This window comes from Astatotilapia calliptera, chromosome 3, assembly GCF_964374335.1.
Source record: "Astatotilapia calliptera chromosome 3, fAstCal68.1, whole genome shotgun sequence".
NCBI classification, from domain to species: domain Eukaryota; kingdom Metazoa; phylum Chordata; class Actinopteri; order Cichliformes; family Cichlidae; genus Astatotilapia; species Astatotilapia calliptera.
In genome coordinates this window covers 10,650,240-10,675,474 of record NC_137424.1, presented here as the reverse complement: position 1 = coordinate 10,675,474, position 25,235 = coordinate 10,650,240, and the positions used below count along the sequence as shown (strand labels likewise).

At 41.7% G+C, this 25,235-nt stretch overlaps 1 protein-coding gene and 1 long non-coding RNA gene across 8 annotated transcripts in view; one reads left to right on the top strand and one right to left on the bottom strand.

Moving 5' to 3' along the window:
* Positions 1–25,235, top strand: part of LOC113018066 (NACHT, LRR and PYD domains-containing protein 12-like) — a 267,984-nt gene that overhangs the window by 200,122 nt on the left and 42,627 nt on the right. For 5 of the 7 annotated variants that reach the window (XM_080298051.1, XM_080298049.1, XM_080298052.1 and 2 more), the window contains 2 exons: positions 3,604–3,780; positions 5,583–5,759. In XM_080298051.1, coding sequence (XP_080154177.1) covers positions 3,604–3,780; positions 5,583–5,759 — 354 coding nt within the window. Of the gene's footprint in view, positions 1–1,686; positions 1,861–3,603; positions 3,781–5,582; positions 5,760–25,235 lie in introns of all 7 variants that reach the window. The other 2 variants (XM_080298055.1, XM_080298056.1) reach the window with 2 other exon arrangements.
* LOC145425216 (uncharacterized) lies at positions 11,422–15,480 on the bottom strand. The gene is made up of 2 exons (XR_013905884.1): positions 14,345–15,480; positions 11,422–13,037 (listed from the first exon to the last, which is right to left on the bottom strand). It is a non-coding gene; the product is annotated as an uncharacterized LOC145425216 (long non-coding RNA).

Here is a 25,235-nt window from a genome sequence, read left to right as displayed (position 1 = left end):
TTCCTGAAGTCAGAGAACAGATCAGAGAAGGAACTCTCTGACATCCAGTGCTCAGCTCTGGCCTTCATGCTGCAGATGTCAGAGGAGGTTCTGGATGAGTTGGACCTGCTGAAGTACAACACATCAGACTGGGGACGACAGAGACTGATTCCAGCTGTGAGGAACTGCAGAAAGGCTGGGTGAGTCCAGATGTGATCATTAACATCATTGATCAGTGTAGGTTAGTAGTTTAATGTTGAAAATAAAATCAGATTGTAAGCACAAAGTGTTTGTGTCCGTACGCTGCAACCTTCCACACCATTCCTTTATTGTACAGACTCAGCAGCAGCTCCATGGATCCCAAATCCAAGAGTGGAGAACAGATTTGAAGTGTGTCACATGCAGTCACAGCTGTTTCCACCATGTTTCCACTGATATTAATCCTGTTCAATGACACGTTTCATTTCAGTGAATATGTTCTTTAGGACGTCCACTGACATGTTTAAGTGTCCTGCTGGAAATCACTCAAATCATCCATGAAATCCATGAAAAATCCTTTTAGTGTTTCTAACTTCACCCTCTGTCCTCTCTCTCTCTCCATCCTCCTCACTGCTTCTTTCACTGATAATCACACAAACATCGTATTCAGCTACAAAATAACACAATAACATCATCTGATGATCAGTGATTATAAGAGCAGGATCCATATTTGATATCAGAGTAACACACTGCTTGGTTATGTGCAGTCATCATCAGTGACTGTGGGTCAAACAGAAGCTCTCTGATTGGTTGCTGACCTTGGTCACCTGTCCACTCTCACCTGTTTGTGTTTGCTCTCTCTTTGCTGTCTCCATCCTCTCTCTCCTTTCTCTCCCTCTCTGTCTTTGTACGTCACTCAGGTCCAATGGAAACAGTGACATTTACAAACCAATCAAAGACAAACGGATCCATGTCAGGTTATAACAATATTCAAAGTGAATACAGGCTGCTGATGGACATAGACGGGGAACATCATTTTGACTTGCTGTCACCTGGATCTGGACTCATAAACACTGAAGCCCTGAACAGGAATATAAATCATTTTCTGCCAACTAGCGACACACCAGCAGATAATGGCTCAGAAAGCTAAAATGAGCCAATCATTTCTGTGTTTAGTTCCCCTGAAATCAGATCTGATATCAGCAGCTCTGAGTTCATTCATCATTATTGTCCAGTGATGAGATTTCTGCTCCATTTGGTAACAGTCAGCAGGTTTTTCCTGCGTGTGGACGTGAACAGTCGTACCTGACAGCAGGTAGCAAACAGAGATCCTCTTTCCAGCTGGAACTCTTCACTGAGCTGAACTCATTCAAAATGTTCTGGAGTCAAAACATGAAATAGTCCAAATGTGTGTCTTCACTCTGACTCTGGATCAGATCTCAGTGACAGACTGTGGACAATATGGAAGCCTAAATGTGACACCATCTTCCTCCTTCATCTGCAGATTAAAGCCAAACAAAGATTCTCATTAAAAGTCTGCAGGTCTGAGAGAGACTCAATCGTTGTGTCATGTCAAACACAGTAAGAGGAGCTGAAGCACAGATGTGAAGAGCAGATTCATCAGATTATGACCTCACTCTGTTTTGTCTTCATATACATTCAGTCTGTGTTTATAATGCAGATTTTCTGCTTTTATAATAACACATTTTATATTGTCTATCATCACAGACTGACTCAGTGTGGACTCTCAGAGTCTCACTGTGAAGTTGTGGCCTCAGCTCTGAAGTCCAACCCCTCCCATCTGACAGAGCTGGACATGAGTTGGAACAAGCTACAGGATTCAGATGTGAAGCTTCTGTGTGCTGGACTGGAGAGTCCAAACTGTCGACTGGAGACTCTGAGGTGAGTTCACTGACTGCGGCTGTTGTAGTTTTTCAATATTTCATGTCTTTGATTGATGTTTGAAACTTTCTTTAGTTCCTAAATGTTCAGGATGTGTCTGAAGACAAATGTGAAGAAGTTTGAGTGCTTTCAGAAATGTTGTCTTTCCAAACGCTGAACAACAGTTTTTCCTTTTGGCTCCAAACAGAAGTGACAGACTTGAGCAGGGTTCATTTAAAGGCTGACAGAAGTGGAGTGGTGACGGGGAGATGTTTGACAGGACAGTGTTTCAGCCTCCACAGGTTCATGTTGTGCTCCATCAGTCAGTGAAGATGAAGTCAGTGCTGATGAGGCTGTAGAGTGTGTGAGGGATGTGAATGAGGATGATGAAGATCTGATGATAGCAGATAAAAACAGGCTGCAGAGACTTTGAGCCATACAGGGCACACAGTGTGTGTACAGAACAGCTGAAATCATTATGGAGGCCTCACTGGGATATGGAAGCATCACAGTACAGCTTCAGTGAAGCATTAAAGTCTCTGATATGAGATGAGAAATGAAGCAGCCAGAGCTTTTTCATGAGTGGAAATCCACTGTGACTGTGAGCTGCTGCTACAGCCTCCAGATTAGCCAGCAGCTCATCCTGCTCAACATTTTCTCACCAACTTTAATGGAAGTGTGATGTTTTCAGCTGGAGTGATGGTCAGGGTGGCCTCCCTCTCCTCTTCTTCTCCTCTTCCTCTTTCATTTGTAAAGCCACCTCTGCTGCTTTCATTCATTTGGAAGTCCTGTAGCTGAGTTTGGGAGAGACTAACAGCCTCGGCAGCAGAGGGGAGAAAGGCTGTAACACCACCACTTTACTCTGTTCTACCTGTCACATCATTTTATCAGGAAACAAATATGCTCATGTTTTTACTATGTTTGTCTTGAAGATGTAAGAAGATCACATGGTGCTTTTTATTATTGTGTTGGTTTGTTTCCTGTCTCTTGGATGGAGCCCAGCTGTGCGTGGCCCCTGGGCCTGTGGTCAGAGTGTGTGCTGGATAATCCGGCCCAGGATGAGGCCAAACTGACATGGGATGAAATGTCTGTCACATAATTGAGCTTAGTGTAGTTTCATTTCTGCACAATTTAAAAACAACCAAAACTTTGTTCTGTCTTTTCTATGTTATACTGTAGACTTTCTTTGATACTGTGTCCAAAAGGAGCAGCTTTTACTTTGAAGGGGAGGCATCTCTGTTTCCTCTTCAGGTTGCATGATGGAAGCAAATGAGTGTGTGATGTTCTTTCAGTGTTGCACTTTGTAGACGCTCCCTGAGCACTGGTCTCACAGCCAGCTACACATAGAGACCAGTGTTGTTAGTCCAGGTCAGAAGATGACTTGTTGGAATGAAAATGAGCTTGTAGTTTGTCTGCTTTAATAATGTGACTGGAAAAAGGTGTTGGACTTCAAATATGTCCATTTCTTTCACACTTCACCTTTAAAAGTGAAGCCTTGTGGTTCCTGGAAGGAAAAACACGACTTTTTCAAGTCTTTGTCCTGTTTTTATGAGAAATGTACGACTTTAATGTGAAACATTCAGAGTTTTTTCTCTTGTTGTGTTTGTTTGAAGCTGCTTCCTGTTGGCTTCAGCTGTTTGGAGTTTCCATTTTCTAAACTTCTACATTCTGAACCTTCTTCAGCTCTGAATAGATGATGAAACACTGAATGATTTCAAGCTCACACTTTGTCTAATAAACTTACATCTTTCATTATTTATACAGACTGAGGGACTGTGGTTTGTCAGAGATCAGCTGTGATTATCTGGCAGCAGCACTGAAGTCCAACCCCTCCCATCTGAGACAGCTGGACCTGAGCTACAACAACAAGCTGCAGGATTCAGGAGTGAAGCATCTGTGTGGTTTCCTGGAGAGTCCAGGATGTGGACTTGAAACTCTGGGGTCAGTCAGCATGTTTTAGTTGTGCTGAGATGAATATGATGAATGATGATGAATATGTATAAAAACAAAGCTGACACTGTGAGACTTGATCAGAGGTGTGATCATCACAGCAGAGGCCTTTGTGTCAAAGTCACTGAGGATCAAATTGAAACACATGAAGCAGATTTTCCAGTTCTGGCTTTTTATAGCAGATAACCTTCAAAATATTCTGCAGTCCATCAAAAACTGAAGCAAACCATGAATCAACATGTGAACATGAGCTGATGCTGCTGACGGGAAGCAAAGTTACAGAGGTTTGATTAAAGACACAGCTGAGAGTTTGTAATCTGTCATCATTTTAAAAGGTTTAAATTTCTTCAGTATTGAACAGCAGAAATGAGGCTTTGTTTTCGGAGGCCGACAGCAGTGAACACAACAGCAGACTGGTGCGTAATAAGCAGTGAATAATGCAGGAAACAGATTTTTGAAGGTAAACTGTTCTTGAAGTACACTGAGAGAGAGAGAGCTGTGCAGGAAGTAAACGTCAAAGTCAGAGAGAATTCATGACGATGTTCATCAAACGTAAAGCGTAGTTTGGATCTTCTTCTGCTGCTGGTTCACTCAGTTTTGGTTGGAGACAGATGAAACCTGCAGCTTCAGGATCTGTGAGCTGTCCACTTTCAGCCCCGACGGCGTGTCCGTGTACGTGCCGTCGAGTGAACGATCCACGCTCTGTGTTTCCATCTTTGTGTGTTTAGCTGCTCTCATTTACTGTTTTATCTGTTTGCTTGTTGTTGAAATACTTTTGGGAGCTTTAACCTGAGATTCTGGCAAAATACATTTATATTAAAAATCGATTCAGGATTGAATGAATCAACATCGCTTTATTCAAATTAAAACCATTTAAATAGGAAAATCCATGTTTTTACACCCGCCTCTAATGCTGGGTAATGTCAGCTGGTCCATGTGCAGATGGCTGTGAGGCTCAGGGAGCGTCTACAAAGTGCAACACTGAAAGAACATCATCCATAAATATTGAGTAATAACTGGACTCTCATACAGCGAGACTCAAATGCCTTTAAACATCAGCTTATCCTGCTGATCCAAGTCCAACACTGAGTTTGTAAAAACATGTTTGTCAATCATTTTGTTTGGTTTCTGAGGAAAATGATTCAATAACTTGCTGCTAATACACAACATTTCATCATATTTCCTCATAACCCTCTTTTGTCTGACCATTTGAATCCCATTTAAATTTGCAATAAAGGATCCACAGAGTTTGGTGACAATAATGACAGTAGATGTTTGTGTGAAAGTGCTGGAAGCAAATGAGTGTGTGATGTTCTTTCAGTGTTGCACTTTGTAGATGCTCCCTGAGCACTGGTCTCACAGCCAGCTGCACATAGAGACCAGTGTTGTTAGTCCAGGTCAGAAGATGACTTGTTGGAATGAAAATGAGCTTGTAGTTTGTCTGCTTTAATAATGTGACTGGAAAAAGGTGTTGGACGTCAAATATGTCCATTTCTTTCACACTTCACCTTTAAAAGTGAAGCCTTGTGGTTCCTGGAAGGAAAAACATGACTTTTTCAAGTCTTTGTCCTCTTTTTATGAGAAATGTACGACTTTAATGTGAAACGTTCAGAGTTTTTTCTCTTGTTGTGTTTGTTTGAAGCTGCTTCCAGTTGACTTCAGCTGTTTGGAGTTTCCATTTTCTAAACTTCTACATTCTGAACCTTCTTCAGCTCTGAACAGATGATGAAACACTGAATGATTTCAAGCTCACACTTTGTCTAATAAACTTACATCTTTCATTCTTTATACAGACTGAGGGACTGTGGTTTGTCAAAGATCAGCTGTGATTATCTGGCAGCAGCACTGAAGTCCAACCCCTCCCATCTGAGACAGCTGGACCTGAGCTACAACAACAAGCTGCAGGATTCAGGAGTGAAGCATCTGTGTGGTTTCCTGGAGAGTCCAGGATGTGGACTTGAAACTCTGAGGTCAGTCAGCATGTTTTAGTTGTGCTGAGATGAATATGATGTGAAAGTTGTGCTGACACTAAGCTGCAGACATCAGGCTGATATTATACTGATCCACACTGAGGATCTTCATGGTAAAGTCTGTTTTCTTCTTCTCTGGTTTAGTCCATTGACTGCAGCAGAACAATGTTCACATTTCAAACCTTCAAAGAAGAAGAAAAATCCTCCACTGGATAATTCACTGTGAAACTCTCCAACTCTTCATTCCACCTTAAAGTCTGTCTGACACTGAAATCCAAAGCAAAATGTGCGTTTGCTTTACAGACAGCAGTCCAACACAAACATACACACATCATCCAAAACACAGTCCAACATCCAAATCTCCTCCACTGCCAGCATGAATGATGGGAAAGAGAAGGAGGAACACTCTGACATTCAGGGTTAGAATGAGTTTCATGAACCAGACTGTGGAGATCAAATCTGCATTAGAAAGCTTACATGAATGAATGAGTGGACAGAAGTGGACAGAGATCATCTGAAGCAGTTCAAAGGCTTTAAATCAGCACATTTCTCTTTATTCTTTATCAACTCTGTTAGTTTCTCTCAGTTTTCTGTGGAATGAAGCTAACAGCAGGCTAATAAGATGCTGACCAATAGGTTTCTATTAAAGGTTGTAATTTGTATATGAAAAAGTGCTTTGGCTCAGCAGGGATCAGCTTACAGGTAGAATACAGCTGCTGGTTGGGATTAGCATGTCATAGCTATCTACCAAACTGCTAACTGGGGGATTTCAGGCCATCTATGGATCATTTTTGCTAACTGTTTATTCAGCTTAGGCTCACAGGGCTGGAGCCTGTGCCCTAGCTGTCATAGGGCAAGAAGCGTGGTCCACCTGCACAGGTGAGCAGTCCATCACAGGGCCAACAGAGAGAGACAGAGAAGCACTCTCTCACATCCACACCTACAGCCAATTTAGAAGCACCAATGAACCTAAGCAGCATTTCATTGGACTGTGGGAGAACATCCAACCTCCACAGAAAGGCCAACAAGCTTCAACCTACAACCTTCTTGCTTTAAGGCACTAGTGCAAACCACTTTTCCCCATTTCAGCCCAAATCCTGCATCTTCCTGTTTCTGACTCCAGGGTTCCGTTCTTCGTACCTCGCTAAGTAAGTTAGCTGGATTTGATTGTTGACGATTTCGCGTGATCTTGGATCGTTCGGTTCTCCAAAGCTCATCCGGGACTTGCTGTCATAGCAACAGATCTGTAAGCGTAAACATGCTTGGGAGCAGGCTTACTTTATGTAAACAGGACTATATCGCCGCCACTCAGGTATGTCCACTTCATTTATACGAAAGCAACAGCGATATTTTTCCAGTTTTTCCATAAATAAATATTATCAATGTAACTAAAGTTAATGCAGTATTTGATTCTTTAGGTCATTTCCTAAAAAAAGGGAAATGTACTATTAATCATTCTATTTCATGTATTTGATTATTTCAGATGTAATTCATATTTTAGAGTAGTAGCCTAATTGTAAATTACTTCATGTAATCAAGATGAGAGACCACGGCTATAAAAGTGAAGGTGGATTTGTGAAGTCTGTCGCAGCTATGTCCTGTCCGTATACGCGAGCAACCCATTGCGGAAGGTGCAAGATTGATAAGGAGAGTTTTCAGAATTCAGCGTATATTGCGGTATAGACAGGATCCTTTAGCTCAGCGCGACAGTGTGCTCATAGAGAGATATCGATTTTCCCGTGAGGGTATTATTTACTTAACCAACTTGTTGACGAGGGTGCAGGACCACCACCTGTCTTTTTTTGCTCTGCCCTTTTCTTGGTTGCTGTTATAAACAAACAAACAGATTATTTCAGGGTCTCTTTCCAAGAGACGAAAAGCAATATAAGTGATAAATATTACCATTCTGTAGAATATTCTCATATTTCACTTTTACTTGTTCCCATGTTCTAGTGGGTCCTGTTGTGGCTCTAATGTGAAAGAGGATATAATGTAATATACTATAATATAATATAGTGTTATATAATAAATTTACCCTACCGCCTACTGGTGTTGGCCAGAGGGGCCGATGGCGCGATATGGCAGCCTCGCTTCTGTCAGTCTGCCCCAGGGCAGCTGTGGCTACAGCTGTAGCTGCTTCCACCAGTGTGTGAGAGTGAATGAATAGTAGTATTGTATTTTTTTTTTTGCCTGTCCCGTTTGGCTCTTTTGCCATCAGAATTATTGTCTAAAAGAAAGATGCCCAACGGATTTACTTTACCAAATTGACCATCCCAGCCTTGCCATAATGGTCCATTTGATTCACCTTTTATTGTTTATTTTATTTTCACTTGCTGAATACGGGACAGACTTGACTGGGGGAAAGAAGGGGAGAAAGAAAGAGGGAAAGAGAAACAGCTGAGAAGAGGGACGGGAAATAGTGGCATTGTAAAGCGCTTTGGGTGCCTTGAAAAGCGCTATATAAATCCAATCCATTATTATTATTATTATTAAATTACTTACGAGTTTAATTTGTCAACAACTTTCTGCCAGCCCTCTCTCCTTGCTTTTGCAGCCTTTGCAGTGTTCCCTTGCGTTTTAATTAAACTCTGAAACTCCTGAAATCCCTCAATCAAGAGTTCTTGCTCTGCTGCCGAAAAATACTGAGCGCGCTCCTTCGACATTTTCGCCGACCAATTAGACCAGCATCATCATCACTGAGTGCCATAGGACACTTAACCTTTGTTTCCATATGCTGGGAACTTCCTGTTGTTCCAAGGAGGACTGGAAAATGTGTGAAAATCTCCCAGTCAGTTCCTCACAGCACACTTCAATCATTTCCCTCCCACAGCATCAGGACCAGGGCTTTTTCTCTCTTTGGTCCCACTAAGAGATTTCCACACAAACACCTCATCAGTGGGACTCTCAGAGCTACCAGCCCTTTGCTACAATCATTGAAATCAATGATATCAAAGCTGGAATCAAATGAGTCCAAGTCTTCTGCTGATTCAGCATCACATTCATCTTTGCTCCTTGTTCTGCATCCCCACCATGGACTTCATTCCTTTCCAAGCCAGCCTTGAGTGTCCTTTATTCAGCTCATCCTCTGCTTTACTTTTACACCTGATTTTAGCTGCTTTATCTCTCTTTCAACAAGTTTCTGTGCCTCAATCTTTTTCTTCTCTCCCTCATAACAAGACAGCTTCTTCTGCCTGAGAACATGTTGGAGTGATTTACTAATCCAGGGCTGCTTATTGGGGAAAATACTTCCTGTTTGCAAAGTAATCCCCATTTTTCCCAGAAAGAAATCTCAGTAGAAATCGATGATCTAAGTGAGAACATGAGCCTTTAAAACATCCCAGTGGGTGCAGTCAAAGCAGTCCCTCAGTCCCAGTATAGAGTCTTTGCTCCAGACTGGAACAACTGTGTGCCCAGTTTGAGCTCTCTTCAGTCCTGTGACCTGACAGACCCAGAGGGGCCATCACATCATATTTAGAAGCTCCCCTAATGGAGCCACAACACATGTCCAATACTTAGTCTGTCTTGTTGGACCAACTGGAAGAAATGATTCAAGGACTTAGTCACAGAACAGAGATTCAAATCTCCAAAATCCAACTGGCTGCATCAGGACATATAGTCTGAAACTCTGCACAGTTTCCTGTTTGAAGCTGCTTCTGTAACCAGTATGTAACAAAATATATAAACAATGGGCAAATCAGAAGATTTCAGGAACGACAGGAGCCCCTAGGGTGGGTAACCACAATGGAACCACAACTGCAAATGATGAAGCAACGGTTCAACTATATTTGAAATTTGTGCACTGTATTGCATTTACAATAACAACCAAAATTGTGTGTGCGCGCACAGATACCCAAAATAAAAAGAAAAGAATGTTAGACCCGGGTCTTTTAAAGTGTCAATAGGATCCAGATCAGGCCTGTTTGGTGATCTGGTGAGTTATTGGTGTGAGTTCAGTCCACGATCGATGTATGGTTTGCACTGTTTTGTCCTACCACAGTTCAGGCAACCAGACTTCCAGATTCAATTCCAAATGGGCTGTGGCTCGCCATCCATTGCAATGGAAAATTATTCCTCTTCTGCGGATTTCCACAAAGTCTGTAATCCAATATTCTCCGAGGAATCTCGGCTCCTTTCTCCAACTCAAAAAAACCTGACCTAAGAGTGAGGTCAGAATTACTTCAAATGAACATGGTTCACACTTAACTAACACTTCTGTTTAAAGTATAAATCATGAACAAAATGCGTTTCAATTTCTAATGTTGTACAACTAATCAAATTCTAAACGTTTTCATTACATGGCAATGTAGCTATCACCAATCATTAAAGCAATTCACACTGCTCATTAAAAGCAGCAACCTTAATATACTCTGCTCAATGTCAAGTAACAACAGTGATGAATAAAAGTAACACAATAAAACATTTCAATACATCAGATAGACATACTGTTTTTTCCTTAACCTAACAACAGCTAATAAGTTCTCAACTAACGCTTAACAACGGGAGTGAGCGTTTAGCACACTCGCTAGCTACTAGCACACTCGCTAGCTACTTGCATAGTACCGTCACCATTAGCGTTTGTTTTTTTTTTTGAAACAAACAACATTAACATTTCAGGATGCCGATCAGTGGCTTTAACAGTTTCGTTACTCACCAGTGCAAAGCACTTCGTATTCATAAAACTAGCTTCGGCTATCCAAATCTGGCGGCTAATCAGGCAGACACCAAAAGCTTCGCTGTTTCAACAGCTACCACGTTTTCCCCACAGGTACAGCTATGGCGCGTGTGTCTAAGCAGCCTTAGCCAGAGCGTTCTCACTCCCGAGGCGTAACATGGCGACGTTTTGTCACGTCCCGCGGCGTTCCTGAGGAACGCGAAAGGAGACCTTCGGCGTTCTTATGGAACGCGGCGGGTTATGGCTGGAATCCAGTGCAATGACGCTCCCGCGGGAGTAGACGTTCCAGCCCTGTATTCCAGCCCTAAACCTAACCTTATCCCTAGCCCTGACCATAACCTTATTCCTGACCTTAACCAGGACTTTAATGATGTTAAATAGCGTGTTTCTAAGCGATTTGAAGAAAAAGAGCGAACATGTGTAGGTTCAGTCCAGACGGTTCTCATATTTCCTCTTTTTCCGAGGTCGTCATTTAGGAACGTGGTGGGTAGCCGAAAACGTAATATGGTGACGATTTGTCACCTAGCGTAAAATGTTACGCTTTGGGAGTGAGAACGGGTTGCCTTAGCAGCGCAACCAAACATGAAAACACAAGGCGGGACAAACAATCCCATTGGTTGGACTGCATTTGCATCCAGGTCAAAAAAATAACCTTTGAGAAACAAAAATAAATAAATAACACAAATAAAGCAATTCCATACAAAATAATTTGGATTTTTTCTTTAGAGTCTCTCTCCAATCATGAGTGTTTTTAACTGAACAGAATAAAAACCTTTAATAATAATTACAATAAACAGTCTCTAATTCCATCTGTTTGCCACTGGGCTACACTTCCTGTTGGCTTCAGCTGTTTGGAGTTTCCATTTTCTAAACTTCTACATTCTGAACCTTCTTCAGCTCTGAACAGATGATGAAACACTGAACGATTTCAAGTGTTGAAATCTCCCAATTCTTTGAATCTTTGGGCTGAAGGAGGGACAATACTCGGTGTATCAATGCTCAATCAACAATCATTTATTTCCATACAATTCAACAGTCAGAGCATTACAACGTCCGGACGGGAGAGATGCTACCAGAGGGTCAGGCACATGTCTCAAAATGGTGACGGGTTGCTCAGCTTTTTATAGTCTCTAGTGGCCCCCAGCTAGTCGTAAAAGCCAAAACATCACATTTTTTTCTCTGTTACAGCGCCTAAGTTATGACCTCGGCAGTTGTTTCTCTGCTTTCTGTAAGGTGGGGGTGTGGAACGTAGTCTATCTATCTCCCCTGTCTTTAGACACAGAGTCTCCTGCTTACAACCTTCTCTTCATGATTCAACAATTAAGCATGTCAAGAAAACAGTGTAACACATTCCCAGCAGATTAAGGATACAGAGTGATGCACATTTATCTAATGAACTAATATGTGAATATGTTCTTTTAACTCAAAAGTATAACGAGAACTAAACTACATACAGCTCACACACTCTATATTAAAGGGTATAATATGATCTACAGCAGTATTCTAATTCAACTACTTTGATTACATATATAAGGTAACATATAATAACAGAATAATATCACAATTCCCCCTTTGATCTCTTTTCTTCAAAGAGATCACTTACAACATACACTCCAGCATTGCAAGGTCCAGGTCTTCTTGATCCTGAGGCCCTCTGTCCCCCTTTAACGGGTGGACCATATGTGGGATGACCTCTGTGTTCACGCAGTTCAGATGCAAGCAAAGTTAGATTTACAACCATAACAGCAGTTACAGATGACTCTCCCATCACTCCCCAATTCTCCCACAGCTTTATTTTGGTGCTCCAGTTTTCCACTCCCATTTTAATGCCCCCTTATACCTTTCAAATGTACTTAGACTAGAACCTCTGTCTAAGGAGCTTTTAACCTTTATTTTTATTGCTGCAGCTACCAGTGTCTTCCAGTTGGGTGATTCTCAGCTTCTTTCTTCGACCTCCGGGGTTAGACCACCCTTTAGTCATTGCACAGTTCTGGGGATTATTCTGCCCTGAGTTCAAACAAAGATCTGTGTGTTTTGGGTTCACCGGCGTGTCCCCCTTTTTGCCAAGAGCCTCTCGAACCTCGTTGGTCTGGTGTTCCTGGTTTTCGCCAACCCCTTCATGGTTATTGCTGTGTTTGTGGGATCCATCTTCTCCAGGAGCCCAAACGTCATGACACTTGACCCCAGTTGCTGTCTCGGCAGTCCCTACATCTGTCTCTGCTGTGAAGGGTCCTCACATCTCCGTGTCCCCGTCTGGTGTCTGTTCCTTTCTCTGCAAGAGACAGAAAACCAAAACACCTCTCTCCCTAGCCTTGATAATCTAATATTGTTATCCATTGTTGTTCTAATGATTCAAATTTGGTTTAAAATATTATGTTCAGGACTCTTTGACCCAGGGACTTATTCTAATCATAATCTATGTGTATGTAAAAGAATTCAAAAATTAGTGAACCCTTTCTAAGTCTAACACATTATAAGCTTAAGTTTTACCATAGCTAAATTATTAAACACAGAAATAACGTCATAAGATGTTCATAAAACCATTGTTTGCTGTTCGGACTCAACTCCCCCTTTTTGACACACTCCCATGTGTCAATTCATTGGAGCTAGACAATTAAAAGACAAGGTTAGTGACATCATATCTCAGAAAGTATCAGAAATTCTTCTCTCGAGTACCGTTGCTCCAGCCTTGTTATCCCAGAGGATCCTCAATCCCAGAAATTTCCCTTCTCCTCATGTAATGAAGTCTGTCATCCTTCCATGCCCTGGTAACTGGTCCATCCAGAGCTGTAACATTTTGACAACAAGCCAAACCACAGCTTGGTCACACCAACCCTTTTCTGCCCTGAAGATGTCCAACGCCATCTTAGTCTGGACCAGGGTTGTAATAGTTTTGCAATTTTCATTAGCTTTTATTTTTATTTAGCTTCGACTTCAGATTTTCAATTTTATATCAGTATAAATCAGTTTTTACCAATTGTTTGCTAGTTTAATTTAGTTTTGATTAGTTTCAGTTATAGTTTTAGTTGTGTCTGCAATAATTAAGTGTAGCAAAATCCCAGTCCCATCATATCAGTCATGCTCTTGTGCTTATCCTTGGGTATTGTGACTATTAACTCTTGCAGCTCCCAATTTTGGTTCAAGTGAATTTACAAGCTTTGTGAAGGGAATTGACTCCTCTGCACACTGGAATAAACATAATCAACATGATCCACATTTTACTGCGTGTTATTTCACCATCTTATTGATTCAAATGCTCCATCCTTATGTGGTTTGCGACATTATGTTTATACACTCTATCTCTAAATGTTTGAAGAATTTTCAAGTTTGGGGTCAAATTTTAAGAATTTGACCATAAGTGAAAGTTATGGTGTCATCACCCCCTTCGGGGCTTACCTTTCCCAGTTTTGATGATATTCCTCCCTATTCTTTGCAAATACCCCCTGTTGGTGGCGAGAAACTGTTGGTGTGGTCAAGTGGGTGCTATAGAAACAAAAGCTCAGGACAGAACAGTTATCAGTCATGTACTTCATACAAATTTTGCATATGTTTTATTTCATATTGATCCTCTGAGTGTAATGGTACATTTTAATCTGAATTTATCCAAACCAAACACAATATTTTTCTTTATTTACTTTGCTCTTGTTCTTTTGCAGTACCACATCCTATCAAATGTCCCTGTCAATTATATTCTACATTTAATAACTTACTATTTCAAATGAGAACCTAAATCACGTGGACCAATGTTTGTTATTGCATATCTCTATTCTGAATGTGGCCAGTCATTCATAGGTATTGTTAAATTTTGGCGATTTTCCTCTATAAAATTTAATTGACTTTTTTACAGTGGCCTGCTGTGGTTAATGTGGTAACTCAAAATCAGCAACCACAGTGTTAAGTCTGCAGTTCATACTTATGTGAAGCTAGAGTCTCCTCCTCCAGTCTCTCTTATCCTCCTGCTCCTGAAAAAACAAAACAAAACAAAGCGAAGCATCCACCCTTCTCTTGTCGGCTGGGTGAATTGTTTATGAATTGTTTATTGGCATTTACTAATCCTAAAGTTGGTGCAGTCATTGTCTCAGTATCAAGTCAGTCAAAACTTTTAGTCGTCAGTCCATCACAGTCCATTCACATGCATACCTCCATACACATTCATACCAGATGTTGCTGATAATGGAGTCTCACGCGCAACCTATTCGAGCATCCATCACCAGCAAGATGACGTCATCATTTTAAAAGGAAAACAATTCCTTGTTGTTTTTTGGACCGGATTGACTCGCTGCAATCCTTTTAGATCAGTGTTCCCTATAGGTGAATTTCTCCCAAGCCAATTACAATCATGGAGAAGCACACTTTGCAACTGTTTACAGTAATAATATTTTATAGCGCTTTAAATTTCAATCTTTCAGGCCTGGTTTAAAGAGCTGATTGTTAAATCATGAACTCACAAAATATCAACATATCACCACCAGTGGATCACACCTCTCAGATTTTCTTATCTCAGTGCACTGTAACAAAAACGAAAACAGACATAACCAACAAAATACTACTAAAATAACACAAACTAGGGCCCGTTGCAGACATGTCCAAGCATAAAACTATCCCTCTCTCGCTTACGAGAAAGAACACAAGCCAAAGCTCACTGATAACATCAAACTAGCGCTAAACAAAACCAAACAATCAACCAGAAATTCACAGGAACATTTTGCTTCCTGCTGGGACAATCTTGTGTGGGAATGAGAACCTCAGGTGCCGTAACACCTTTTGTTCCTCCTTGAATTAAAACTCAATCACAGAAAATGCCGTACTCCAACCTAAACTTACACTATTAATTCATCATTTTCACTCTGTGCCACTGTTCCTCATCAGGGCTGTGTGAAGCACAGCAAAGAATTCAGTCAAGGCCTTGAGCCATAAACAGACATCACGCACAGACATTATTTTCATAACCAAACCGTTTTAGACCTTATTTCTAAAATCTACATAAATGCCCTCTGGGTGACATATAACACATTCTAAGTAATCAATGGCTCCTCATAAAAATTATGCACTGGGATGTTTGTGTGCAGCATTTTGCATATCAGCATAAGCAAAGCATTCTTCATTGCATCAGCAATCACACAGTGTGTGTGTGTGTGTGTGTGTGTGTGTGTGTGTGTGTGTGTGTGTGTGTGTGTGTGTGTGTGTGTGTGATCATCACTTTCCTGTTCTGGTGTTCTGGGTAAACCACTGCCTGAAGCGTGCCCTGGGGTCCTGCCCCCCTCTTTTTCAGTTTGTTTGCAACCATTGCTGCTGCTGCTGCCCAAAGTTCTGTCCGTCCTGGTTCTGACCCCAATTGGGGCAGTCCTTTCTCCAGTGTCGATGTTCACCGCAGGTGAAACCTGCATCTTCTTCTGTGTTTTTTGTCCATTCTGAGGTGCCTTCTGTCCTCAGTTACTCCTCCTGTCTCGGTCACGCCCTTTTCGCCGCCCGATCATCCGTGTTGGTCCATCACTGTCCTGCACAGTGTGAATGCAAAGTTATCAAGGTCAGCATTCTTTCGCTCGGCCTTACTTTTCATTCGGGCTTGGCGGGCGTCTCGTCACAGCTCTGTCAGCTGAAGCTGTCTGGGAATTTTCCCCCGTGTAGTGAAACGGGCCTTAGGTTTAGTGCTCTCCGTCTCGGCTGCATGAGATCACATTCCTGCAGGTCTGTTGACATTCTCAGGTCGTTGTTGTGGGTCCAGCTGTTGCAGCATTTGGTCAGTGTCACGTATGGGGGAGAGCAGGAGTCCAGTCAGCCTCGGCTTTCAGGGCCGGCAAAGCAGCCTGTAATTAAATATATATAGAGAAAAAACAAAAAAACAAAAATAGGCAAAAACAAAAGCAAACGAACAGGAAAATGATGTTGTGTTGGCTGTATTACAACGAGAGGGGAGAAACACCGGGACCAGGCCCTGTGTCAGCCTTCTCTCCCCCTTTTTTTTTTTTTTCTCTCCCGATATAATCAACTCCTAACCCACCAAGTTGACAGGACAACATGCACCTGTTAAAATTCTTAAGATCATGTTTAAAAGCCCAAAAGGAAATTTTCTTTCATTCAGTAATCACTTGTATCAATCAATCAGCAGAAAACATGTCACAATTTGAATCTTTTAACCCCTAAATTTGTCGTGTCATCACTGGTTGGTCAGACCAGTGTCTTTTTCTTTGAAGTTAAATTGTTGTCCTGCAACCCAGAGGGTTTATTTGTCAGTAATGTATTTATCCTTTAACAACAGATGTATGTTAAGTTTCGCTGCTTTAGCCTTGCTGGAAAATCTTCACGTGTTCATGAGTGTAAGCTGTTTCTTCATTGCGTGTGTGTGCATTTGTAGGCAGGCAGGTTAATTTTATCTTTTCTCAAACTAGGCGTTACCTTAAAAGGAGCCTTTCTCTCACATTTCTCTGCTTGTGTGTGCTTTTTGTTTCACCTTTTTGTTGTGATGCTCCGGACGCCTTCCCAACCTCCACAAGTCCGTTGGCCCCAGTTTTATGTGTTAAAACTTCTCTTAATTCCTCCTCTAATTCTCTCCTCGCTGCTGTCTTTTTCACAGCTGCTGATTCGTGCTGGGTGTGGTTCCCATTACCTATAATTTTGCTTCGGCCGCTGTGCTTGTGGGGGCAGTTGGTCCAGGTCCGCAGCTTCCTGTATTAACACACTAAGAGATTTATTTTAATTTCATTTTCATCACTTTTAAACAGATAAGCAGGCAACACGCCTACCTTGACAGCGTAAACTGTACGCCAGTCTCCCAACACATTCCTCTCTGTACTCCTCCATAATTCTCCACTACACACCTCTTACTATCTCTCTTTTTTATTTTTATTACACCACAGAGTAATACACCCAATTATGCCCGTCTATCTCTATGTGGCTCCAAATTCCCTCTTTATTTTAATTTCACACTCGTCAGGGGACAGGCACACAACAATTTCAACCACTGAAACGAGGAATTCAACCTTTTTATATTTCTTTACTAATCTAGACTCAACCTTTGTTCGCAAAATGTGTCTTGTTCTAGTCTGGAATAAATGTGAACCCGCGATTACGCTGCGGTCCCAGTGTTATTCCGTAGCTATGCGGGGGCCCTCACCTCCCCAAGTCACCACCTCGGCACCCGGACGCCGCCGGTCCTGGCCGCGCGTCCACGAACAGGAGGGTCGCCACTCCTAGGGCAAAATTATTTCCACAGGTACACTAGGCATCAACCTTTGATCCTAAAATGTGTCTTTGCTCTAATGTCCTCCTAATCAAACACATCAACCGTCACTGTCACTGTGTTCAGACTTCACACACACAAAAAGCACACTCAGAGCGCGCCTCACCCACGGCCAGAGCGCGCCTTACGCACACAGCGCGTTACACCATCAGTGTGACACACAGAGAGCGCCTCTCATCAGCAGAAATTTGCACAGAAACCTCTGAGCTCAACTATTAGGTCTTCTTAAAGCACACTGCACCATAGACCAAAATACCCCTTTCTCTGCGCTTATGACCGCCACAACGGGGCAAAGTCGCATCATAAAAGTGATGCTTGCATCCCCGAAGTTATACCTGACATCATAAACCAGGTTTTGCTCTATGTACTTCTTGGCAAGTAAAATTTTACTTTGTTTTATGACCGCAGCCCTTGAGACTCGACTGACGCCACAAACCACCGTCAAACCTCTATCCAATGTACTAAAACTAGCACCAACCACTACTGCACTCCACGGCCGTACCACCGGAACACGGCCGTATCATAAACCAAACCTACGGACGTGTTTCGCTTCCGCGTTGCCAGTGTTCAACTGCACCGTGAGCCAGCATCTGCTTTTCCTTAAATCAACTTCTATTTCATAGCCGGCAAGAGCCAGGACTTTACCGACACCATAAACAACTCCAAAACCTCGACTTCAATGTACTGAACTAATGGCCGCGTCTTCAGAAGAAATTCTAATGTATTATTGCTACAGAAGCCAGTATTAGACAAAATTAAATGTGGAAGGTAAAGTGGCTGCAACTAGTCCAACGTAGTATGTTATTAGTATCTCGGTAGAAGCAGTTTACTGCAACTAGTCCAACGTAGTATCTTATTAGTATCTCGGTAGAAGCAGTTTATTTAACACACTGGAATTCAGCCTCAACTTATGTTGTTAGTATCTTGCGCCAAAAACCAGACACCGACAAATTTACTGTGAAAATACATGTGACTCAGCGAATAGATTAATTTGGAAAGCCCAATATGCACATTTGGTATTTATAATACAACAGGCTGTGCTTACCTTTCTGTTTTAGGCTGGCCTTCTGTTCACTTTGCCCCACGATCTCACCAAAGGCCAAATCTACACCTCCTCAGCACACCAAAGATCCGGGTCACACGGCACCAAGTTGTTGAAATCTCCCAATTCTTTGAATCTTTGGGCTGAAGGAGGGACAATACTCGGTGTATCAATGCTCAATCAACAATCATTTATTTCCATACAATTCAACAGTCAGAGCATTACAACGTCCGGACGGGAGAGATGCTACCAGAGGGTCAGGCACATGTCTCAAAATGGTGACGGGTTGCTCAGCTTTTTATAGTCTCTAGTGGCCCCCAGCTAGTCGTAAAAGCCAAAACATCACATTTTTTTCTCTGTTACAGCGCCTAAGTTATGACCTCAGCAGTTGTTTCTCTGCTTTCTGTAAGGTGGGGGTGTGGAATGTAGTCTATCTATCTCCCCTGTCTTTAGACACAGAGTCTCCTGCTTACAACCTTCTCTTCATGATTCAACAATTAAGCATGTCAAGAAAACAGTGTAACACATTCCCAGCAGATCAAGGATACAGAGTGATGCACATTTATCTAATGAACTAATATGTGAATATGTTCTTTTAACTCAAAAGTATAACGAGAACTAAACTACATACAGCTCACACACTCTATATTAAAGGGTATAATATGATCTACAGCAGTATTCTAATTCAACTACTTTGATTACATATATAAGGTAACATATAATAACAGAATAATATCACACAAGCTCACACTTTGTCTAATAAACTTACATCTTTCATTCTTTATACAGATTGAGTGTCTGTGGTTTGTCAGAGATCAGCTGTGATTCTCTGGCAGCAGCACTGAAGTCCAACCCCTCTAACCCCACTGACAGAGGCGAGGCTGCCGGACACTGGCGCCACCGGGCCCTCTGACCACCACCAGTAGGCAACGGGTGAAGTGTCTTGCCCAAGGACACAACGACCGAGACTGTCCGAGCCGGGGCTCGAACCGGCAACCTTCCGATTACAAGGCGAACTCCCAACTCTTGAGCCACGATCGCCCCTTAAAGCAGTGAAGAACACAGTCTGTAGGTGAGGAAGAATTTAGTGAGAGCAGATGTTTGGATTGAATTCCTCCACTTAACAGCTGGAACCGTCCATCTAGATTGTTGGGCTTGTTGTTGGGGTTCCTACTAGAGATGGACCGATCCGATATTACGTATCGGTATCTGTCCGATACTGACGTAAATTACTGGATCGGATATCGGTGAGAAATAAAAAATGTAATCCGATCCATTAAATATCAATAAAGCACCTCACAAAACTTGCTACACGGCGTAACTCGGCTCATCTCCGAGGAAGTCATCCAATAGAGAATTAAAGCAAGTGTGTAAGTTCATCTCTGAATGTCTGTAAAGCATTCCCACGTTAAGCTTAACAACCAATTAATGGAGCGACTGCCTCTCGCTCTCCTGCTGCTACTTCAATCGTGAAACTGCTTAATGATCAGCTGATCGGTTTTTCTGTCGCGAGTCCGTCTCTCTTGTTTGTTTTTGGTCCACTTTGCACCAGAAAGAGGAAACCAGCGGCTGAACAACAGCAGAACGTTTAAGCTTGATAAGCTGTTGTTAGAATTTATTTAATATTACTTTCTACACCAGGATCTTTTTCTACAGCTGACAGCTGGTAACTGTGCAGGGGCGGATCTAGCAAAGTTTAGCCAGGGGGGCCGATAGGGCATGAACAAGGAAAAGGGGGCACAAAGACAGACTTTTCTTTCTTATTCTCATTTAAAATGTCTGGCTTTTAATAAATAATTATCTGACTCTTATACCCAAAGTTTTAATCTGATGTAAAATATATAGAAGTCCATTACTGTATATAGTAACTGTTAAGTCTAATATACCCTAGTAAGCTATAGTACTTTTTCCTTTGGGAAGGTACCATCTGTGAGTTCTGTAATTCTGTTGAAGAAAGATGTTGAATCTATTTAATTATTCTTGAAAAATAATTTATTTCTGTGCATTTTTTCCCCTGCATCAAATTAAATTTGATTACATCGATTAAGCATCATGAGATGGAGGGTGGTTCCCTATTTTTTTTTTTGCTGGGAGTTTGCAACCCTATTAGTCAGGTTGCTTAATATTTCTGCTAAGTACTCTTTAAAATACCAGAATAGGGAGGATGTTGCAGGTTTAAGTTTATTAGATTGATCAGTGTTGCTGAACTATGAAATATTTTGGGCGCAGTGTATTTTTTTACAACAGAATAGCTTTAGTGTTTGTTTGTTTTTTAAACTTGCGTATGAACTTATACAAAATGCAGCAAGATATTAAAAAAACGTTTTATTGATTAAAAAATATCGGATTCATATCGGTATCGGCAGATATCCAAATTTATGATATCGGTATCGGTATCGTACCATCTCTAGTTCCTACAGAGCTCAGAGTGGACACACCAAGGTTCTTCTAATGAATGAAAGTCCAAACTCAAACTAGGAGGGAAAAACATTTTCATCAACTTCAATAAAAATCCAAAGATTAGAAAAAGTGAAGCAACAATGAGTCCTAGTACAGTCCCAGCACTGAAGTCCCTGCTGCTCTTTATACTGGATGTGCTGCATCACTGACTGACAGCTGATGAAGAGTCTCTGGAAACACTCATTTATCTCCTCTGCTCTTCCTTCTTCTCTCTGCAGGTGGGGCTGATGATGGTAAACAGGACGGTGTGTGTGCTGAGAGAGGAGGAGCTGTGTCCTGATGATCCAGAGAGGTTGAAGCAGCAGCAGCTTGTGTGTAGAGACGCTCTGACTGGGCCATGTTACTGGGAGGTGGAGAGGAGAGCTCCATCCAACAGTGACTGACAGAGGAATGAGAAGAAGTGCAGATGACTGTCAGTGCTGCAGAGTGAACTTCTCTGAGAACAGCTCCACTGTCAGACACAATGTAGAGTCCAGCATCATCCCTGTGTGTCCCTCTGGATCTGACAGAGGATCATCAGTGTATCTGGACTGCTTTGCTGCTGCTCTGTCCTTTTACAGTCTCTGCACAGTCTCTGTCTGACTCTGGCTTCAGACCCTCCTGGATCAAACTCACCTGGAAAGACTTTCAAACATCACTCAATAGATTTGAATACAGAATATATTTGATATATACTGTAGACGTACTGTAGAGTTGCAGTTTGTCACTTGTAAATACAGTCTGTGAGCAGCTGTGAGCTGAAAGATCTTTCTAGAAACACGAAATGTTTTCACTCTTCTGTTGCTTCTGTTGCTTTTTCATATATTTCCACAACATTAATATTGATCCCACCTGTCTCACCTGTTTCATGCTTTCATAAATAATAACAGGTCACGTGTGATCTGAGCGCTGCTGTGGTTGCTGTGCTGCACGTCTTCATTTAGATAACAGAGACATCTAGTGGTTCAGAGGGAGAACTGCAGGAGGTGGAGCTGTGTTTTAGCATGGAAAACTTTTTATCTTTTAGGCGCAGATACAAATATGACAAGTATCAGTGTGAGATACAAAAGGTCACATCAGTCAGCAGAGGGAACAGTGATCACACAGCAATGTAAGAATAGAAACATAACAGTGAATCTGGACATGTATACAGAGGGAAGCAAACAAACAGGATGTAACACTACATTAAAGCCACAAATGGGAAGAAAACAAAGCCAAAGGAAAATATATTTGATCTCAGGAATCCAAATCAGATGCTTTAGAGCAGGGGTCGGCAACCCTGGGCACGCGTGTCACAGCTGCCACGTGAAGGGTTAACTGATGGCACGACCATAGCTGGACTGGCCATCGGGCATACTGATGGTGATTTTTTGTTTTTATGGGCCGATGATGTTTTTTTATTTTTTTGTTCTGGTATAAACAATGAAAGGTGGTGGATTGGCCGGATGCTGGTTGATGTGTAGAAATAAGTCAGTTGTTTGGTGGTGGCTATGGTGGAGCTTCCACAGAGGCAGCAGGTGGATGAGGGAAAGGGGAGGCAGGAGGAGCAGAGATCCGAGGCGGCCGCCGGTCAGAGTGTCAGGTGAACTGGACTTCAGGTAAGAAGTTATGACCTGCAGTCTATCTGGGTCAGATATAAACCAAGTTTAGGTGGAGTTTGTTTTCATTGTGCTGACTTTTTACAGTCAGTTGCAATAACTCGTACTGCTACTAGCTAGCATGACGGAGTTTCTATATAGCTGGGTGGTGCTATGATGTTACTGATAGTGAACTTTACAGTGGCTTACAAAAGTATTCGGCCCCTTGAACTTTCCCACATTTTGTCACATTACAGCCACAAACATGAATCAATTTTATTGGAATTCCACGTGAAAGACCAACACAAAGTGGTGAACACGTGAGAAGTGCTGATTTTCTAACACTGGAAAATAACTCAAAATGTTAGAAATATTTCAGTGTTAGAAAATCAACACTGCTCAGTGTTAGCCATTGTTAATCTTCAAAACTGACTAGGTTACTTTTAAACATATAACACTGTCAAAAGTGTTAATTTAACACTCAACAGTGTTGTATTTAACACTCAGAGGTGTGGACCCATATAGACACTCTCTAGTGTTAATTTAACACTGGAGATTTTGCTGTGTAGTTATACAAGTATAACACACAGTGAAATGTAGCCTGACACGCTCCTCGACATGTGCAAAAATGGGGGGGGGGGGGGGGGGTAGAGGAAGAATACATATACATATAGTATATACATTGGGTGAATGTGCAGTAGTAGCAGCAAGCAGGTGAATTCTGTACATTAATATGAATAGACATCTGACTATTTTAGAGGATTGACAATATAAACATATTTAAAATTAAAGGTATTTGGAATGTACATTGTGCCTTCGTTTAGAGTGTCTGGAAGAGAGTCCTGTCTCAGTCAATTATGGATGATGTGAGAGGGCGGGTGTGTGTGTTTAGGGCCTGGATGGCTTGGGGATAGAAGCTCCTCTTGAGTCTCTCTGTCCTTGCCCGGATGATGCAGAACCTTCTACCAGATTGCAGAAGTTGGAACAGCTTGTTGCCAGGATGGGACGGGTCCTTCAGTATCTCCGCTTATTTTGGCCAAAACGCCAGAATCTCAGGTTAAACCTCCCAAAATTTCAACAACCACCAAACAGCTAAAACAGTAAATGAGAGCAGGAACATGGATTCTGCACAAAGACGTAAACACAAAGCGTGGAGCCGCCGACGCATCAGAATCAGTGAGATGTGACTTTCTCACCTGACGGCACGGACACGAGCTGAAAGCCGACAGCTCGCTGATTCTGATGTTTCGGCGGCTCCGCGCTTTGTGTTTACGCCCTTTTTGTGCTGATTCTGAAGCTGCAGGTTTGATCTCTCTCCAAACAACATTGAGTAAACCAGCAGCAAAAGAAGCTCCAAACTACGCTTCACATAAACATCGTCATGAATTCCCTCTGATTGTTTTGCTGCCACCAGGATAAAATCACACTTCATGCACAGTTCTCTCTCTCTCTCTCTCTCTCTCTCTCTCTCTGTACTTCAAGAACAGTTTCCCGTCTAAAAATCTGTTTTCTGCATTATTCGCTTGCTTGTTATGCACAAGTCTACCGTTCTTACAGCCTGTCGGCCGCTGTTTTTTCTTTCTTTTACTTACTTATGAAAACAAAGCCTCGTTTCTGCCGTTCAATACTGAACAAATTTAAACTTTTTAAAATGATGCAAAATTGCAAAACGCTCAGCTGTGTCTGTAATCAAACCTCTGTAACTTTGCTCTGCTTCACGTCAGCAGCATCAGGTAATGTTCATATGTTCATTAATGGTTTTCTTTTGTTTTTGATGTACTGCAGAATATTTGTATAAAATCCCAGGTCAGGAAAACCTTCATGTCTTTCTGTTTGATCCTCAGCTACTTTGACACAAAGGCATCTGCTGTGACGCTCACACCTTTGATAAAGTCTCGCAAGTGTCAGATTTCTTTTTATAGATATAAAAATATAGAAATGTACTGATGCATGACCTGAATTATAATATTTCTGACTGTCTGAGGCAAAATTTCCCCGATTCAAATTGAATCAAATTGAATCAAATCGATTCTAGACATGAGTGACGATGCCAGCCCTAATATGCATGTTTTAATAAAAGAGATAATGTTGGTGTTTCAGTCATGTAGTAACTGTTAGCTTTAACTGTACAAGGCTTGTTAGACATAATGAAACACATCGTGCAGATTTCTGGATGTTAGACTATAATTTTTATTATGATTATTAATCTTGAGTCTAAAAAGTCAGTCAAGTATATCCAGGATATCTTTCTGTTAACTGGATTCACTGACCCTAACACTGGGACCAGGATAAGCGGTCGCATGAAGCTGGTTACCAGCTGGCAATCTTATTATTTAATTAATTTAATTAAGTTATTTATTTTTTCTAATTTTTCCTCCACATTTCCCCTGAAATGAAGGGATTGTGTTAAACATGCTTTAGTTCCTCACATTTTTCTGCATCTCTTTGTTCAACCCCCTGAATTAAAGCTGAAAGTCTGCACTTCAAACACATCTGAGTTGTTTCA